Raw genomic sequence first — 15,053 nt, forward strand, 5'->3', positions numbered from 1 at the left:
CAGGGTCAGAAGTTCCAGGATCTCACCAGTAACACCACGAAGCCACCCAGGCACTGCAGGGCAGACTCCCCGCCTCTTCACGTGATCCTTTTCCCAGCGTGTGATGACAGCAAGTACTGGGCAGCCGGACGGTTGCGCAGCCCGCTAAGCTGCCTCTCGAGGAATTTTGTTTGGATCTCTGGTAATTTGTTCTTGGCGAGGACATTCGGAGCTGCAGAGTTTTGTTTTGGCTCTCAGTGTTAACACAAAGTGTACAAAAACATTCTACATGAGTGCAATCACAAACTCAATTTACCTCTTAACTCCCAGGAGGAATCATTGCTTTAATTAATAACCCAGATTAAAAATAAAATAAAATAGAGCAGTTAAGATGGTAAGAACAGCATGAAATAAAATAAGGGAGATAAGATTAAAGTCAGATTAAAAGATTTACAAATTTTGAAACAAATTAAAAGTAGCAATTCAGGCTTCTGCAGAGCCTTGCTCAGTCAGCAAGTCCTGCTGGCACTTCAGCACCTCAGGGGGACTCCAGTGACCCAGGAGAAGCCAAGCGTCAGACTAAAAGGTGTTAAAGCTAGAGCTTTTACTAAGAGTTTGGTACAGTTCATAGCAAATCTATCTGCTATGTTCATTCACAGCTGCTTTTCAGTGATGTACACCTTCACCTGCTCAGTTCTCTTTCCTGGAGATCCAAATACGCGTGTAAAGAGGTGATCCCAAAGCCACAGCTCAAACCAGAGAGACAAAATGCAGAAACTACATCAGAGAGGCAGGAGAGTGGAGAAGAGAAGACAGCCCGGCGGTGGCGCTCCCAGCCAACACATCCCTCCCATTGCAGGGAACCCCTGGGGAAAGTTTTTTCACTCCAGAGAAGAGGAAAAAAAAAAAAAAAAAAAAAAAAAAGAAGAAAAAAAGTGGCTCTTGCAGAAGGCACGGAAAACATCCTTTCAGCAGCATTCCACCAAGAAATAACATCATAAGGGCAGTTTTACACAGCACTCGCTTAGCCAAAAGAAAACCCAACAAAATGGAGCGCAAAATGCTCATGGGAAGGTGTTTACTCCCAAGCATATTTGCTAGCAACCAAATAATCCATCTTAAAGTGATGTTGTTTGAAAAAAAAAATGAAGTCTTCTATCAGGGAGTCATATCTTTTTTTTTTTTTTTCCTCCACATTTTAACTGGAGAGCATGTCTTTTTGAGACATTACAGCTTGTTTTCAAGCTCTTCTCCACACAAGAGGATATGAATCAGGTAGTTTAAAAAGCTAAATTTTGCCAGAGACTTTGATCACTAGGCTACAGCTGTGGAAGGGAAATAACCTGCCTCCAATGCTGCAAAAGTCAAAAAAATAATCAAGAAGTTCCTCCTTCCTGTTAACAGACTCTAACCAACTGATAGAGCTGCAATATTTTTAAGGAGGATGTGTATCCAGTGGGGAAAAACCCTGCTGTAGCTATTAACTATTGCCTGTAAGTGATCTCGTGAGGATCCACCTCACCCTTCTCTGGGAGGCAGCAATCCTCGAGAAACACCTTCTACACACGCTTCCGTGACACTGCTCAGTCCATCCCGGTGTTACCTCTGTCATTCATAACATCATGTATTTCTCCAGTCATTTTTATTTCCAGCAGTTTAGCACATCATCTCCTCCCCTCCCCACCTTACGCACACGCAGTGACTTCAGAAGCTGTTTTAGTTTGTAAAGCTACAGCTTTCCTGTTCTACGGGCTGTTTTGAGCCAACTGAACAGCAGCTCGCAGCACACGACGCGGCAAGTACCAGAAGGGAACAGTTCCATGAACAAGGAGAGGCAACCCCTCTTGGTTACAGCAGCATTCATCAGGAGTCCTCCAGTTCTTTGCCACTGCAGCCATGGCCATATATTAAGTCTTAGAAAAGATCTCTTCAGCAAGAGGAAAACCATCCCCACCACATAACGTCCAAAAAAAGTCAAAGGATGTCATCCTTGTAAATACCTTCTCTTCCAGTAAGTTTAAATAAGGAAAGTAGAAAGTACTCAGACAAAACTGGGAAATGACCCCCTTTTCCTTCCCTTCCTCCCATTCCAAGAGCTCTTTTGCAGATTATTACACAACATTTTCTCCTTCCAGATCCACAAGAAAACTGCACTTGAAGCAAACTCCACTGGAGGCTGCCAAAGCCCATCCCGTGTCTGTATGTGGTACAGGAGCAAATGGCACCCGGAAGATGGACAATCCTGCAGGCAGGCAAAGCCGAAGTGCTTCAAACGACTTTTTGACTGACACCATTATCCTAATTTCCTCCTCAATTCCTATTAAAACCCTTTGGAGCCAAGCCAGCTTACCAGTTCTCCAGAGCCGGTTTAAGCAGCTCAGTGCTCACCAAGACTGCTGCCAGGGGAGCTGCCAGGGTTATTGGGTACGCAAAAATTTCAGCCAGATCTCTTACTCTCCTCTCACCTCTCCTGAAGTCTTCAATGTGATCGGCAACAAGTGATAGAATATTTAATGAGAAACAAGGAGCGGAGGAACAATAATAACCATGATGAGTATTTAAATTGTATTCAATAGTGTATTAGTATTAAAAAGGGCATTTTGTTTTCCTTGTATTGGCTGTCCTTTCTTTCACAGTATCAGAGGCCCCAGAAATGCTATTTTCCATCAAGAGAATTCTCATCGTCATCAACATGTGAGAACAATCAGTTCTCTACCCTTGGGATCTTTCCCCATCACTCTATTAAAGTCTTGCAAGGATCCAGCACACACCAGTTTTCTTTGACAGTACCTTTCCTTTTTTCCTTTTGCTCAGCTATTCAGAGAGCTGGTAAATCCTTGCCAAAACGAGCTGTGGCCCAAGCGAGCCTCAGATGACAAGGGCCATTTTATCCTCTCCTTTCTTGGTTCAGTCTTGCTAAGCATTTCACTGAAACTTATCAAAGCCAGTAAGCAGCATCACAGACTACCACCTTCTACCATTTCAGCCTGCTCACATTTTCTGTCACTGTAGTCTAGACAATGTCACTGTGGTCAAGTAGTTTGGGACTAAGGGAGCAAGGGAAAGCAAGAGAAATACCTTTCTGCATATCAGATGAGCTGCACAAACTCAAACTGTCTTTGAAAGTTACAGGCTGATTCTCTGTTGCACGTCGTGAGCATGCTGAACTAGAGGAGACAGCATCTGCCAGCATTTTCAGTTGAAAATACAGTGCATGGAGTAGGCAGACAGCTAGGAAACATTTAAATAAGTTGTTAGCAGCAGCTAGCTAAAGACATTTCTATGGCAACAGGCAGTTTTCTCCACTGACTCCAGTGCTCATCCCTCTCCTAGAGAAGGAGAGCACAGTACAAATTTCAAAAACCCAAATGACCTTTTACAGGTCTACATAGATAATACTCCCACCAACAGTCTTATATTCAGCAAGGTAAACTGTTTCAGACATTTGTTGAAGTGATGGTGAAATATGTAAGGCAGTCCAGGCTTGTCACTGAGCAGGACCTCTTTCACTGTACATCTTTTCGCTTATTCATAAAGGAACGTCATAATCTACAAGGACACATCATAATCCACAAGGACTCATGTGATGAGTAAAAACAAAACATAAAATAACCCTACACAGTATCTGGGAATTATATTCGTCTTCTGAAAAGCAAAGTGGTGAAAGGCCAAGTGCCTTTGCCTATAGAAATCTTAAAAGAAAGCAGACATAAAAGGAAAATGCAAATTAAAAATTAAAACTTTTATTCTGTTAAAGTGTCCAGTCTTACAAGTCTTTCAAGAGAAAACAATAGCAGCCTTCAGTGCTTAAGGTGGAGGTGCTGTTGATCCGCTGCCCAAACAATCCCACATACAAAGTGAATGTCATGATTCTGAAATGTTACATCAAGTTGCAGGTCTCGGATGCCAAACCACAGCCCTGCTCATGCATTTATGAAATGGGAGTGAACAATGTTTAAGCCATGAGTAGTGTCTTACTTAAATGGACACATCTGTCAACTCTAAAAGATGACTCAGCCTCATTAGCCCCCTTCTCATTAAGCCTCCTCTAGGAAAAAATTGCCCCATTGTTCAATAAAATCCCTTTAAAGGAGACAGAGGGAAGAAGGGAAGGGTAATTCCAGAAAAGCTAAATTAAGCCTTTCTTTGTGTGAATTCAGACAATGTTCACATTTGCCATTGGGGTCCAGCAATTCAAGTACAGCTCCTTTTGAAAAGAGATTTCAGAGATGAGATTCCTGGAGAACTTCATGCTGCCAAAGAAATTGAATATTAACCTACCCCTGCTGCTGGAGGGAAAAAGTCTCAGTCAAACAGTACTCTTGTCCAGATCCGCTTCATGCACTGTTAGAGTGCGGGTAGGACAGAAAACTCACTCTGTTTTGGCATTTGTGTCATGAAAGCACAGGTTCCACTGTGTGGCCAACAGTGGGGGGAAAAAAAATTTTCCAACTAAAATACAATAAGGAGGGGAGGGGGAAAAAAAAAGTTTAATTTAAACAGTAGCTTTGCTAGTTAGCATTCACACAGCCTTACCTTAGGTAACATTTCAGAGTAGATGACTCTACTGTTTACGGTATGACAGTATCGTTCGTCAGCGAGCAGTCACACCAAAAGTTCAGAATCTCTCCGTGGTTGAAAGAAAAAAGAAACAGAGGGAACAGATGTCTTCGGGCAGAGACTATTACAAACACATTTGAAGAAGCAAGTGCCTCTGTGGAAGAAGATACGTTAATGTATCTCTAGAGAAGGCACGGCTATTAATGAGAGGGGAAAAAAAAATAAATTACTCCTCTCCTGAATGAAGACTAATACAAATAAAAAAATCCAAAGAACTCAAACCATGTGAGGCCTTTTCCAAAGCAGAAAAAGGTAAAAGGAAACACAATGTCACAGCTGTTGAATCAATAATATTTGAAAATATTTTCCATACACCTCATCCTCTGTAAAGAATGCGTTACTGTTCTCAAAATTCCTAGAATCATTTGTGAGAGAAGGGAAAAAAAAAAAAAACAACACCTCAGTGTGGTTCAGCAACAGAAAGCCACTTAATACTATTTATGGTAACGAACATCAAGAACTTTAATTAAAATGAAGTGAGCTAAATGGAGTGTATAAATGGTAATAAAATAAAAAATGAGGTAGGATGTTATCAGGAAGTGACAATTAATACCAAAGAACACCACATCATGAAAGACATCTGTAACAGCTATTTAACCTTTCAGACTGGCAGAGTAAATTAATTCCAGCTGCTGAATTAACTGGGGACCAACTAATAAAATGAGAAAACAATCGCAAACAAAGAACAACTTCAGCTAACATTTCAGTGCATAGTTTCAGAGATACAGTAAGATTTAACACATTTAATAGATTTGGTTTTCCTCGCCTTTCAGCTGGTTCAAAATAATTAGTTGCAACTTAGTATATTTTGGGGTATTTCAAAAATGCCATTTTACTAACCTCCAGTCCTACCATGGGATGAGTATGTTCATGATCTACAGGGGCTCCTTCAGCTCAGAAGTGCTATTAAGGAAACAGTTCGTTTTAATTCAAGTTGTTGTGTAATTTGGCAGCTAATAATCTGGTTTGCTACTACCAGAGGGCTTTGAAAAACCTGTCAGGAGAACAAGATACTGACCAGACTGTTGATCTTTTGCTTAAGTTGAACTTTTTACTGAATGCACAGATTAGTGTCAAAAATAAAACCCTTAAACTTCTCTTTGATAGAAACTTAAAGGAAAAAAATATATTATACTGATTGAATACCTGCAAATGAGGAAGGATTGTTGATGTAAGCTCATCCCTCAAAGTCTGAGCAATCCAGACAAGTATGGGAAGTGGATGACTCACTCTGCTGTGGGTTGACTTTTGCAGGAGTCCCGAGCAGTAAACATGTTCAGGACCTCACGGTTCAGACCCTATCCTTGAAGCTTTAAAGTTTCTTCTGTCTCATCACACAAGACCGATACTCTGGAATCGGTATCTATTTGAGGGAAGACCAAGAAGCACACATCAAGAGTAAATAATACGTATTGCTGTCTTTCCAGAGTGGCAAATGTATTTTTGTGCCACCTGTGTTTCTGGTACAAGAAGTTATCAGATTGCTCAACCTAGTTTTGCCAAACGGGAAGTTTTCAAGCCCTAGCAGCCATGATCAAAAAAAGCTGAGCTTAGAATATTGCAAGAGCAGCAAAAAGCTAGGGTTCTCATGCACGATCAACACTGGCCTGTCTTACAGTTGCTTTGTAGACTTCAGGCATAGGGCAGTCTCTAATCAGCAAGCAGCAGGAGTACAGCTCTTCTTCAGTCAGAAGTTGGAGCAATCTAGCAGAATTCTAGCAGAATAGCCTACTGCCCACTTGCCTGCGGACTCAGCGCTGAGACACTTTAGGAGGCTTGCAAGCTTCTAGCAGCACTGCAGCATACTTTCAGGAAGTGCTAGTAAAAACTTCTAACGTAGCAGTGTGAAGTTTCCTTTGTATAACTAAGACCACAACAAGATTCAAGTCAAAGCACTCTACAACGATCTAGACTTACAGAAGAAATCTCTCTGCTCCTGTAAGCTAGGTGGAAATCCTGTGAGGTGCTTTGCCCTTTCAGCCCTGCCTAGTCTAAAATACGTGTGTTACAAACCAGTCACTCAGTGGCCTTGAATAGAAAACCGAGTTCAAGCCTCTATTCAGCAGCCATAATTATCCAGCACTATCTTTTGGCACAGAGTAAGGAAAAAACAAAAAATATATTTCCTTCACAACCCAAACAGTGCCCACACCCACCACAAGGAACTGACTGTATTACTGTAGCTAAGCCTGAGGCCGCTCCTGTTTACTTAAGAAGCATTAAGCCCACCAAAGAATTTCTGCCCTCTCTGTTGATCCAAAACACTCGTGCAAACAGAACAAGTACAATCCAAAAGGCATCAGTATCAACACTTCCCCATCCTTTCAGAAGCAGCCCCAACTCAAACACAATTTCAAGACGCTAACCCTGTCAGAAACAAGAGCTTTTACAGTACCTTCCAAAGAGATTTAATTATACTATTCCCTGGACTGCTTAAACTTTTCATAATGAATGGACTAAAGTAGGCAGAATTTACATCTTTCTTAAAAGCAGTTTTATAAACAGATCTCCTGGATTTTAATGTAGCTTTATTTAAGCATCTGAACATCAACAAATTCAGAGCCCAGTTAACATTGTTCATTATTTCAGCATGTTTAGTGTATATATTTCATATCTTACATCTGATGAAGAAAGCCGCGGCGTGCCTTATTGCCCCAACAGCCGAGGCATCGCCCTCATTTGCTAAAGCCAGGGCAGAAGCACTCTGGAGATGCTGCAGCTTTCCCCCTCGTACACACGGGAGGCCTCTGAACTTCTCGTGCCTCAGCCTGCAGCGCTCCGCCCTGGAGCCAACCTGTCGGTCTGACACAGGGTGTTACAACCAAGACCTGTGGGTCCTTGAGACTCCTCTTCCTTCTGATGGAAAAGAGCCAACTTAGGGTATATTGCAGGCACACCTTAACTCCCCCACCTTAAGGACATGATTATCAGTAGCTATTACAAGTTATCTACCTCTGCCAGTGCAGAACGTTGGGGATTTTTTTTGTCAAATGCCAAACAGGTCAGACTTGTTTCAATAAAGACTGCTCTGTCCCAGAGACGCAGAGGAGCTCAGACCACGGAGGATTATCATACTGCTCCTTAACACTGAGAGAATGAAAAGGGGAAGAAATAGGAGGACAGGTTTCTTTTCCAGCACCAAGTTCAACCAGCATTAACCTCTTATTTAGGTCAAGAGGTGTCTGAGAGCTGTTAAAGTGAGGAGGACAACAGAAAACAAACAAGCAGCTCTGTAGACTGCATTCATGAAAAACACTTGCAAAGCATCTAACAACTGAATGAGGCATGGGGGGCACGGGGTGCAAAGGAAACCTGAGTGTTCCTCTTTATTAATACCACCAACCCCAGGAGACACCCTGACACACTGGCCCATTGCATGTTCATATTTGATATGTGAAGACACCAGAAAATTTAAAAGTAGCTTAAAAAACTTTAAAAGCCAGATCCTGAAGTAACTCAATGCTTCTGGGAGAGTAGATTAGACAGTGTGACTGCTTTTTATCCAGATCTTTCTCCCACTTGTATTATAACCATCCACTTCAAAACAGGCTAAAGCTCTGGAATTATGTCAGTTAGTGCCTCCAGCACATTAGCTGGAGAAGGATGCTACGTGATCTACTCATCAGCACAAGTGACTTGAAACTGTTAAAATAGTGCAGCCTTAAATGAGCAGATAGTATTTGGGGGGAGTTTGGTTCCTTCTCCAGAGGCAGAGGAGGTGTGGAGTGGAAAGGGAGAAGATAATTGTTAAAAAAATAAAAATTATTCTGCATTCAAGCTGATGTCTAAGTGTATCCCCCAAATCCTAATGTCAGCATCTAGATAAGATCAGCTCTCTGTGTCCTACCCAACTCCACTGGCAGGCCCCACTGAATCTCCAAGTCAGAGAAGAAGAGTACCAGGTGTCACAGAGACGAAAGTTCAAGAGGTTGCCTAGTCTCTTGATTTTTGATTGCAGTACCCTGGACTCTCTCAGTCCCCGACACATATAAGCCCCACTTGGAGCAGTGCAGCAATCCCCACATTTCATTTTCTCCTCCATTCAAAGGTCATTTCTTCTCAGCAGGGCCATCCACCTCACCCCACATCCTCTCCAGAACAGCAACACCTTTTATTCTCACTGGCCCTTGCTCAGCAGGCGACTAATCTGTCTTGATCCTCATCCTGATCCTGAGCTTTCCCCTTCCTGCATCTGAGGCAAGAAACCAACCCAGAGTCACGTTTGTTCAGGAACTCCTTGGCTAGTCTGGTAGTGATCAGAGGGGAGAAAGGGGAGGATCTGGGGAAAAGGGGACTGGAATGGCCTTTTGTTTCCTTCTAGTTGGTCAGAGGCTTTTCCCTTTTTCCAGGGGTTCAAGCTTGCTCTTTGTCTGCCCTCCAGAGCCGCTCTTTGACTTCCAAGGGCAGTGTGTTGAACAAGTCCTCCTCTACCACCAGCCCACTGCGTTTCAGCAGAGGACATTCTCCCAGCTCGACAGGCAGGCACTCCAAGCGGTTCCCTCGTAGCTCTATCTGCGACAGATTTGTCAGCTCTCCAACCCGTGACGGAAGCGACTGCAGCACGTTGTTCCCCAGGTTCAAGGTTCTCAGCTTCCTGCACTGGAACAGCTCTGGTGGGAGACTCTCAATCTGAAAAAAACCAAGAAAATCGATCACAGGCAAAGTCATCAGCAATCACGGGCACATACTCCAACAAGCTCAGGGAATCCTTCAAGGTTTACAGAGCACTTGTTCTCAACCATCCACTTCTCCATTGACCCAGCTTCTCCTTCCACCATAAGGACTGCTCCCAAAGTAAAAGTCACTATGCCATGATTGTATGGATTCCTCTTTCAGGCACTCAGTTGCATTAGGCAGAAAAGATCACCTAGGATGGTGACTAAAGCAAAGACATCACCAAGGACAGGATCAGAAGATCAGAAACCCGCTCACATGTGGCCCATGCTCCCATCACTATTAGATTCCTTCCACCCCAAACCTTTTATACCACCACTGCATCATAGTAGCTTTAAGTAGCCACTGTAGAATTGGTATCGTACTGAACATCACAAAGACTAGATTTACTCAGGACTTCTGGTTTTGCTGTAACAAGAGCAGAGGCTATGTGGGTATGATCTCCAGGCCTCAAAAACTGGGACTATTCTTTCATCACTTCTGTAGGGCTTCGAAACGTTGCAAATACTTTCTAGGCTCCAAAGCACTGTTTCTTTGTGTGTTTAATGGTGCCAAAATGCAACAACAGAAAAACGAAGTCACCAATCATTACCTTTGCCACCACCACCTTCATGTATCCAGGAAATCAGGAATTTTAAAAAGGCTTATTTCTGTTAAAGCCTTTTAATAGTCCAGTCTTGCCAAGGAATTTCTAGGAAAACAATACAGCTTAAACACTAGGCTTTGAACTAAAATACAGCAATTCAGTATTCTCCTCTTAATTCAAAGTCTCATCTTAGAGGCTATTATTTGCCTTTAAATGTAACTGTGTCTTTTTTAAAACCTGAATTATGCATGACATCTTTCATGGCTAAATTAGACCGTAATCAGTTCTGAATGAGATGGAATTCAAGGAAAAGCCAAGATGAGACCAGACCAATTAAAGTCAGTTCAATTCAGTCATTGTTACTGGTACTGTCAAGTGTTTTGCAAACAGCAACATGCCATCAAATGATCACAAACTCCTGAAAATAATAGTGTTATTGAAGGGACAAGTATTGGTTTAGGAAAGAAGCAATGTGCTATCATACAGTCTGCTTCCCAGAAGGGTACACTAGTACCAGCCAACTCCACAAATCTTTATTTGCTAGGACTGCTGTGCCAGGAGACAACACCTGGCCTTGGCCTAACAGTCCTCGTTTCTTGTTCTCACTGTTTACTACAAGAATCAGGCTCTCCAGGGCAATTGTGGCCTTGGCCAGGCACCTGCAGGGGATACAAACAGCTCAGCTGTTGCGCTGGCTCCTCATCGCCTTTTGCTTCGGAATACACCAGAGCAAAGGCTGCTCCAGCCTTTGTTTGGTTTTTTTTCAGAGAGAAATTCTGTGCTGCAGAAAATGGAGCTGCCTCTAACTCCTCTTCATGCAAGAGACATTCCACCCCAAGACTGCAGAGGATATGCTGCAGATTAATGCTCGGGATGCTGTGCTAGGGCGGTTTCCAGAAGACACAAAGCACAGAATGACACAAGTTCTGACCAGTTGTTTAAGAATCTTTAAGACTCCCTCACCTTCAGTTAATGCCGCGCTCAGAAATCACCCGGATCAGCCCCACTTGCCCTAATATTTTGGCTTTTAACTTAATAGGAAATGATGTGTGCACACCATGAAGTTTACCAGAGCTTAAGCCACCCATACAAAAAGGTGCCCAGCCATCTGGGCTGCTTGTGCAGCCATCAGACTGGGAGAGCTGAACGGCTGCTCCGTGTCCGCCGCTATGCTTCGGTGGCACAATGCAGACTTCAACCTTCAGACATTAATTTCAAAATGCTGGCTGGAGTCTTAGGACTAAATAATAGTGTAACATTGAACTGCAATAGCAATTAAACACTCTATTTATGAGCATTTCCCTTGTGAAAAGTCAAACCATACTTGAGCTGCTCTGTCTGCCTCTCGCAGAGAATTTTACAGTGTTCAGTTATGAAAACAGTTGGCCAATAGCACTAAGGATCTTGATACATGACTGTAAAAACCTGGACAACTCTACTGCATGTTCCCAGAAGAAACCAGAAGCCACTAATTAAATCTCTCTGCAATTTGTAGTTGTGCTAGAGCCTTTTGCAACTTCAGGTGGTAATAAACTCCAGCAGAAAAAAAAAGAGCCTCCCGGGAATTTGCAGACAGAATGAATGAAAGCGTCAACGAGCTGTTCAGCTCAGCACATCAGTCTGTGCAGTCACAGGCTGATCTCCTTAATCCCAAACACGGGAAAAAAGATTCAGGAAAGACACGGATACAGTTTGCTTTAAGCAAACAGAATTCCCTTAAACACAAGCCAAGAAACAACTTGGGATAATCGGGCATCATCACACATTTGGTCATCCCCTCCAACCTGCCCTGGACTTCAACAGTTAAGGTTAAGACTTTACCTGTCTGGGATTACACAAGAAAACCCCCAGTCACTATGCTTTGGCATAGCAAGGTGTCAGCATATTCCTCCCCTCTAAAAGCCAAGGAATTGCCACAGTTCATACTTTCACAGCTAACTGACTGCCAATTGATAAACTTGGTTTAGTTCACTCAGCCCTGAGTAAAGACACTGCACAAGATTGTTTCAACTCTCTCCAAAGTTCCCCTTAGGGAACAAGACAGCTTAAGAACCAGTTTTCATAAGCCACTATGCAACTTCTCACTCCAAGTGCATGCTTATAGGGTCAAACTACAGAGTATTCCCTGGGAATGCAAGGTACTACAAGCGAAGCTGTAAGCCCCACACACAGAGGCCCTAGATGGCTGCTCACAGGGCACACGTGTATGTCTGAAGTACACAGTGTGTAGTTCTAGATTAAGTCTACGGTTTCTCACATCTCCACATTAAGGCCAAAATTAATTCAATCTAGAAACTACAAGCTTCCAGCTGCACAGAAACAACTGACAGCCAGAAGAATTTTGAAGCCGTCTCCAACTGGCACGTAGAAGCAGTTTCACTGTTGAGAGAGGAAATGCTACAGAACAAGGGCAGTTCAAAAAAAGGCTTGTCTCTGGAGTTATCTGCAATGTTTTGCCTTAGATAAACCCCTCCGAGAGAAACAAAAACTTGAGAATTTACATAGAATGCCAGTGCAACATTTTACACCCCATTGTAGCACGTGTAATGACACAGATAACAGAAGTGCCAGAGTTACTTTTATTCACACAGAAACACTCAGCTCCTCATTCACTCACCCTGTTGGCCGTCACAGCTAGATTCTGCAGGTTCTGAAGAAGTCCAACGTCTGGCGGTATGGAAGTCAAGTTGTTGTGACTGAGATCCAAATAACGAAGTTTTCGGCAATAGAAGAGCTGGGTAGGGATCTTTTCTATCTTGTTACGATTCAGGTAGAGGCGTTCTAAATTGGTTAGGTTGCCTATCTGCATGGGGATGTAGGCAATGTGGTTGTACCACAGTTTAAGGCAAGTGAGACGATGTAAGTGCTGGAAGCTGATAATTTCTTCGATGGTCTTTAGGTTATTGTCCTTCAGGTCTATTTCCTGCAGATTGTGGAGGCTAAATATAGAGTGAGGAATGCGTTCCAAGTCACAACGGATCAGCTCAAGCTCCGTCAAGTTGACCATTTTCTTAAGGCTGTTGAGAACAATAAGCTTGGTGCCCTCATTGTTGATGGAAAGCTTCTGAAGATGCACCCCTACATCTGTCACCACCTGTGGCAGCTTGGTGAGGTTACTCTTCAACCTCAACACCTTCAGCCTCTTCAGCTCCCTCAATCCATCTATCACAATGTACCGGTTGTTTTCAGCACTCAAATTCCCTGTCAGATGAAGCTCCTCTAACGTCTTCAGGCTGTAAATCCAAAGGGGAATCTCCTTGATGTCTGTGAACTTGATGTGGAGAGATTTCAAATTCTCCCTCAAGAAGGCAAGGGCTGGAGCCTCTATTTTGGCAGCTGTGTGGTAGAGCCACAGTTCCTTAAGGCTGGTGAGCTGAGCAATGCTTGGGGGAATAGTGACGTCAGGGATAAGCTCCAGCTTCAAGACCTCCAGCTCAATGAGGTCAAATACTGTGTCAGGAATGCCACTCAGCATGAAAAGATGCAATTCCAGCTTGTCCTGGGAGTTCTTGGTGATCCTCTGGCGCAGCTTCTCCAAAGTCCACTCATTGTTGAGGTTCAGTTGCCGCAGTTTGTTCTCACTCACCTCCGACAGAAAGACAGCAAAACGCTTGGAGTAGAGGGGGTCATACTGATCGATCAGGTGAAGCATAAAAGCAAAGTCATTTTTCACATCGGGAATGTCACTGTAACTGCTCTCCTCCCGGATAGACTCAAAGGAGTATTTCTTGAGCGATCGCCTCAACATCCACCAGAGCGTGTACATGCAGATCAAGCCATAGAATATCACCAAACTGATGTAGAAAGACGCCAAGATTTTGAAGAGAGTGGCCAAAGGATGAGCACAGCGGTACATCCTGTAGCCAGTCAAGCTCTCAATATCCACTTTACAGTCAACATCAAATGTTATGTTGTTGACATAGTAAACAGTGTAGCAGATGATCAGAATGAACTTGATCACTTTAATGATGGTCTGTCTCATGTACAGGCGATAAACTATATCTCCCTCTTCCACATGCGTGCGGAACTTTTTCACCTTCTCAAAGAGTGCTTTGGCCTGTTCACCTTCCTTTTTGTCCAAGACACCCGTCTCAGACCGGTCCACAATCCCTTGTTCGATACGAGACTTGGTTCTCTGCAGCATGGGAACAGTGGCTTCCACATCCTCACTGACTGTGGAGGATTTCTTGTCCATGGAGCCATTCATTTTCCCAAATGCTGGCTTGGTATCACTCTCTTCCACCACCGTCTCAGATAATGCCCTCGTTGTCCACGGAGAGTCAAAACACTTAAGCAAAATAGACACAAAATGCTCCAGCTTGGAGCTGGTCCTTGGGAATTTGAACCAGAAGTTGCTACAAGCCAGGAAGATGAGAGTATGTAGCAGTACCAGATAGGGAAAATACTTGGCAAACCAGTGGAGACGGTTCTCATAACACACAGCATCCACATAGTTATACTGGTGCCGGTCCAAATCGTATCGGATCCCTGTGGGCCCCGCATCAGCAGAGGGAACAAGACTAGAGTTATAGTAGGTACGCTCTGGGGCTGCAGCTGTCCAGCCTCTGACTGAGTCATTGCAAGAGTCTTTGGTAACCCATTTACAGGGCAAACAAATCATTTTGTCCTGGGTGACCTGAAGCGTCCCTCCAAACACTGCGATCATCAGCATCACTATAGAAATGTAGTCCGTGAAGACGTCCCACCATGGCTTCAGGATACGGTATGCCGGCTGGGTGTCAGCAAAGTAGCGCAATTCAGTGACAGGAATCATGATTCACCTGAAAGGAAAACGCAAGCGGCCATTAGCAGCTTATACTGTTGTGTTCTGCTTTTCAGAAAACTCACTTTAAATACTGGTACAGCAAGACTGGAGTTAGCTGAGAATCAGTTTCAAGTGACTTGGAGACAAATCAACGAGGCTTCCTGCAAGTAATGTGCTACAGCTGAGGCTGTGAAGTTTGTTGTTGCCTTCCCCAACAGATGAATTGTCACAAAACATCGGAACTGGTACTGATTTATCTAGGGATTAAGGAGTTTGCCAGCACTGTTAGAAGTGATAAAATTCATGCAGAGAGCATAGCTGTCATGAGTTTGTTACTGTTTTTAGAGAGCTGGAAAACAATAATTCTGCATTTGCATGGCTCTCAAACCACAGGGACAAGGAAGAGGATTCACACGCAGGTCCATTTCC

The 15,053-nt window shown here is 43.4% G+C and overlaps 1 protein-coding gene across 2 annotated transcripts; it reads right to left on the reverse strand.

Annotated features, from left to right (window-relative positions):
- Positions 1-8,730: 8,730 nt before the first annotated feature.
- LRRC8A (leucine rich repeat containing 8 family, member A) lies at positions 8,731-14,633 on the reverse strand. Of its 2 annotated transcripts, XM_009873240.1 has the most exons (3): positions 14,465-14,633; positions 12,477-14,413; positions 8,731-9,228 (listed from the first exon to the last, which is right to left on the reverse strand). In XM_009873240.1, the coding sequence occupies exons 1-3, from the start codon at positions 14,631-14,633 to the stop codon at positions 8,953-8,955; spliced, it is 2,382 nt and encodes a 793-aa protein (XP_009871542.1). In that variant the 3' UTR covers positions 8,731-8,952. The 2 variants fall into 2 exon arrangements, with proteins under 2 accessions (XP_009871542.1, XP_009871541.1); XM_009873239.1 differs by having other exon boundaries at positions 12,477-14,633.
- Between the last annotated feature and the right edge of the window lie 420 nt (positions 14,634-15,053).

The sequence above is a fragment of the Apaloderma vittatum genome, unplaced genomic scaffold (genome assembly GCF_000703405.1).
Source record: "Apaloderma vittatum isolate BGI_N311 unplaced genomic scaffold, ASM70340v1 scaffold41917, whole genome shotgun sequence".
In the NCBI taxonomy this organism is placed as follows: Eukaryota; Metazoa; Chordata; class Aves; order Trogoniformes; family Trogonidae; genus Apaloderma; species Apaloderma vittatum.

Excerpts from the sequence above, each read along its gene's own strand:
- LRRC8A (XM_009873239.1), bottom strand. The coding sequence starts at position 14,633 with ATGATTCCTGTCACTGAATTGCGCTACTTTGCTGACACCCAGCCGGCA. Across the intron at positions 9,229-12,476 it reads TAGCTGTGACGGCCAACAGG|ATTGAGAGTCTCCCACCAGA; the intron begins GTGAGTGAATGA and ends GGTTTTTTTCAG.